Raw genomic sequence first — 3,347 nt, forward strand, 5'->3', positions numbered from 1 at the left:
AGGCCAGTCGCCAGAACCACCATGTAAAGCCAGAGAGCACCGCACCCTACGCCTTCGTCCCCAAGCGACGAGAAACGACGCATCATGCCCGTTGGGTGCGTCGTCAGCAACCCGGCGCGGGAAAAGAGTTCCTTCAGGCGAGAGATGACGCGGCCTGGACGACACCTCTCGTCTAACCGGCCGCCGCTGGCGGTCACTGCGGCGGCAGAAACGGCCACGGCCAGTTGCAGGTGTTGTACCTGGCATTCAGGCGTCATGGAGTCAAAGAGGTCCAACGTCGCGGCTACGGCGGAGAAAAGGTAGCCCAGCCGCTTGTCTCGTGAATCGAGCAAAGGCAGCGCCAGCACTGGAACTGTCGTCCCCCTCTCCGTGCGGATGGGCGCCGCAACGAAGTAGCAGTTCATTGCCAGGGCGGCTCACGCTGCGTACGCCGAGTGCTGGTACGCGGCGGGCTGAGGCGGCAGTGCGCCCCGCAGCATGGCGACGACACGCAGCGCGTCGCGGTGAAGGCAAAAGAACGGCTCCACGCCCCCATCCTGCGGCTCGCGGCTGAGGCGCCTCCGTGCCTCCGCACCCACGTGCGTGAGGAGCTCCACCGCCATTGCGGCCGCGCCGTCCCACGCGCACGCCAGGCGCAGCGAGCCAAAAAGCCGCACAGCTTCTTGCACACGGCAGCCACGAGCGTCGACGGCGGCGTGTCGGCGATGCAGCACCGCGTGAAGAACGCTTTTAAGGAGGCGGACGGTCGCTCGGCGAAACGCAACATCTCCACGTCGCCTTCGCCGCGCTCCTCCGCGGAGGCCCGACGGCCCCAACCCAAAGCAACACGGCTCAGCAGCGAGCCACGACCTCCCGCGCTGCCACCACGGTCACTCTCACCGCCGTTTGCGGCTTCACCGGCGCGCTCTGTCGGCCCCACCGCCGCGCCCAGCACACCGCGAAAGCGTGGCGCAAAAAAAATACGATCCGCGCGACCGTCTCCGCGTCGCCAATGAGGGCGGCAGACTCGGCACATCTCTCGGGAACGTTCTCATCAAATACTTTCCGGCCGCGCAGCCGGGCAATAGACGCGAGCTGCAAGAGCTCAATCGCCTGTTGTTTTGCGGCAGTTGTGTCGCACCCGAATCAAAGCTGCCGCCGCAGCCGACACCACAGGGGCCGTCACCAGCAATCCACTCTCGATGCTTCCGCCGCTCGCCTCCAGCCCTGCGGAGGCGACGCCGCCACCCTGCAGCCGCCGACGAAGTGCCTGAATAAACACCAACTCACTAGAGTGGCTGCCGCCCGCGAGGGCAGTAGGCGAGAGGAGTGGCATGAGGCCCTTCTGCGCAAACGCCAAGGCGTCGCGGCCCTCGAGGCAGGGCATCACCGCCTCCAGTGCTCGCGCCTGCAAATCCACTACCGCCTCATCCGGGAGATCCCACCCCAGGCCGGCCTGCGAGGGGGGCAGCGGCTTCCTAAGCAACTCCACCAGCAACGAGTACACATGCTTGGAAGGCACCCCCGTACCACAGGCACTCAGCCTCTGAAGGACGCAAACGTAATCGTAGGGGGAGGGTACCAACGAGGCATCGCGGGACGTGGAGGGGGGGTATACGGCGAACAGACGACGACGCTCAGAATGCAAAAACCCCTCCGCGGCCTCCTCCAGGGAGCTACGCGTCTTGGTCGCCAAGACATGAAGCCGTGGCCGGGAGCTTGTTGGCTCAACGGTTCCAACGCCACCTGAAGAAGCAAGCGGGCCCGTGGCGTGGGGCGTGGGTTGCCGCCACGTGCCCCGCCGCTGCTGCTGCGGCACGTAACGGTTTTGTGCGCCGCCCCGCGCTGGGACTCGTGCGAGTACGACGTCTTGGCGCCCCGCAACGCCCATGCGCCTCCGCCGCTCCACGCCAACCCCCGGCGCTGGTGGGCGCACTCCCCACCGCCACCGCCCCGCAGCGGCGGGAAAAGGCCCCAGGCAAGACGCCGCACGCCTGCCCTCGGCAACTGGGTGGGGGGTGGGAAGACGCACGCAGGAAGGACTGTGGAAAGGCAAGAGGCAGGGGAGGGAGGCGAGCGGTGGCAATCAGAAAGGCCCCCGCCGCGGTCGGAACGAGAAATAAAAAAAAGGGCGCAGAGGCCCGCTCTCAGCACACGCAACTTTTCGTCGCCGCGCTGTTTCGCTACTATGCTTTAAGCGGGATGCAACAGTTTCGCGGCGGGGCGGCTTTGCTTCGGCAGGACACGCACGCAGGGCGTGGGGTGGCGGCAACAAAACCGCCCAAAGGGAAGGGCAAAGCAAAACAAACAAAAACAATAATAATAGTAATAATAAAGGCCGTGGACTGGGATGCAAAGGCTTGCGTCCTGCTCTAGTGGTTCCACACCGCATCGCCGTGTGGGCCGCCGCCCTCCCCGGCCAAAGAAGAAACGGGAGAAAAAAACTGAGTTGGCCCCACACAAAAAGAAGGAAGTGTACAACAACAGGACCTCCGCTCTGCGCCGTTTCATTCGAAGCGCAGCACACGCCACGAAACGGCAACGAAAATCCACGAGAAACAAAAAAAACAATGAATTCCATTTACACTAAAAACACACACAGTGCAAACATACTCCCAGTTCTTTGCAACACACCTACGCCCAACGGCCCGTCCTCACAGCCACGACTGTCTCACTCCCCATTTTCGAAGCCCAGAGGCAGAGGAATACCACACGCAAGAGCTCGCTCCTGCAGTACCTGATGAACAAAACGGCTGCAGCGGAGGTGCACCATGAACGAGACGACAGCCCGCGCATATGCCACACACAGAAAGAAAAGAAATGGAAACAATACATGAATGCATCAAAACCCCAACGAAGAAAGCACATATTATTTTCGCGTGCGTGAACTGGCCGCTCACCTTCCCACTAGAAGCCTGGGCAGCGCTTTATTTGGCTTAGTAAAAAAGCCGCAAGGCCCCACAGCCCCAGAAGCAGCAAGAGCACGCGAGACCCATGCGCACGTACGGAGCTGTCCAGCTTATTGGCGCCTGACCCGGCACCGTGGTTGGGTGTGTCGGATCCAATGCTCCGCTCTGGGCGGCTCATCCGGAAGACATTCGTCACGGTCACGCTGCCGCCAGCGCCACGCATGCCGTCGTCCGCCCCAAAGTAGAAATGCGCGATCTCCTCGCTGTCCTTCTTCGCCAGCGCCGCGGCATCCGCATCCGCAACCTTCAGTGCCTCGCCATTGACGAATAAGTAAAACGCTGCCGTACTCGAGTCTGAGAAGCACGCAGTAGTGCTGTTTCCTTCGGGCTCACACCTGGCGCCATCGCGCCACCGTCTCCCCAGTCCCGGCTCCTCACCACCACTTGTTCCTCGCCGCT

At 62.8% G+C, this 3,347-nt stretch overlaps 4 protein-coding genes across 4 annotated transcripts, besides 1 other annotated feature; all 4 read right to left on the bottom strand.

The window, feature by feature from the left end:
* Nucleotides 1–2: 2 nt before the first annotated feature.
* Nucleotides 3–404, bottom strand: Tco025E_09621 (uncharacterized protein; the record flags this gene model as incomplete). The annotated part of the gene is made up of 1 exon (XM_029376432.1): nucleotides 3–404. A coding segment is annotated over one exon (402 nt), but the record flags the coding sequence as incomplete, so codon positions are not given.
* Nucleotides 401–1,015, bottom strand: Tco025E_09622 (uncharacterized protein; the record flags this gene model as incomplete). The annotated part of the gene is made up of 1 exon (XM_029376433.1): nucleotides 401–1,015. The coding sequence occupies one exon, from the start codon at nucleotides 1,013–1,015 to the stop codon at nucleotides 401–403; it is 615 nt and encodes a 204-aa protein (XP_029223452.1).
* Nucleotides 1,016–1,084: 69 nt separating this feature from the next.
* On the bottom strand, nucleotides 1,085–1,870 carry Tco025E_09623 (uncharacterized protein; the record flags this gene model as incomplete). The annotated part of the gene is made up of 1 exon (XM_029376434.1): nucleotides 1,085–1,870. The coding sequence occupies one exon, from the start codon at nucleotides 1,868–1,870 to the stop codon at nucleotides 1,085–1,087; it is 786 nt and encodes a 261-aa protein (XP_029223453.1).
* A 415-nt stretch (nucleotides 1,871–2,285) lies between these two features.
* Nucleotides 2,286–2,314: a microsatellite.
* A 572-nt stretch (nucleotides 2,315–2,886) lies between these two features.
* Tco025E_09624 (uncharacterized protein) lies at nucleotides 2,887–3,347 on the bottom strand (the record flags this gene model as incomplete). The annotated part of the gene is made up of 1 exon (XM_029376435.1): nucleotides 2,887–3,347. A coding segment is annotated over one exon (461 nt), but the record flags the coding sequence as incomplete, so codon positions are not given.

Source organism: Trypanosoma conorhini (genome assembly GCF_003719485.1).
Source record: "Trypanosoma conorhini strain 025E chromosome Unknown Tco_14.4_contig_01199, whole genome shotgun sequence".
NCBI classification, from domain to species: domain Eukaryota; phylum Euglenozoa; class Kinetoplastea; order Trypanosomatida; family Trypanosomatidae; genus Trypanosoma; species Trypanosoma conorhini.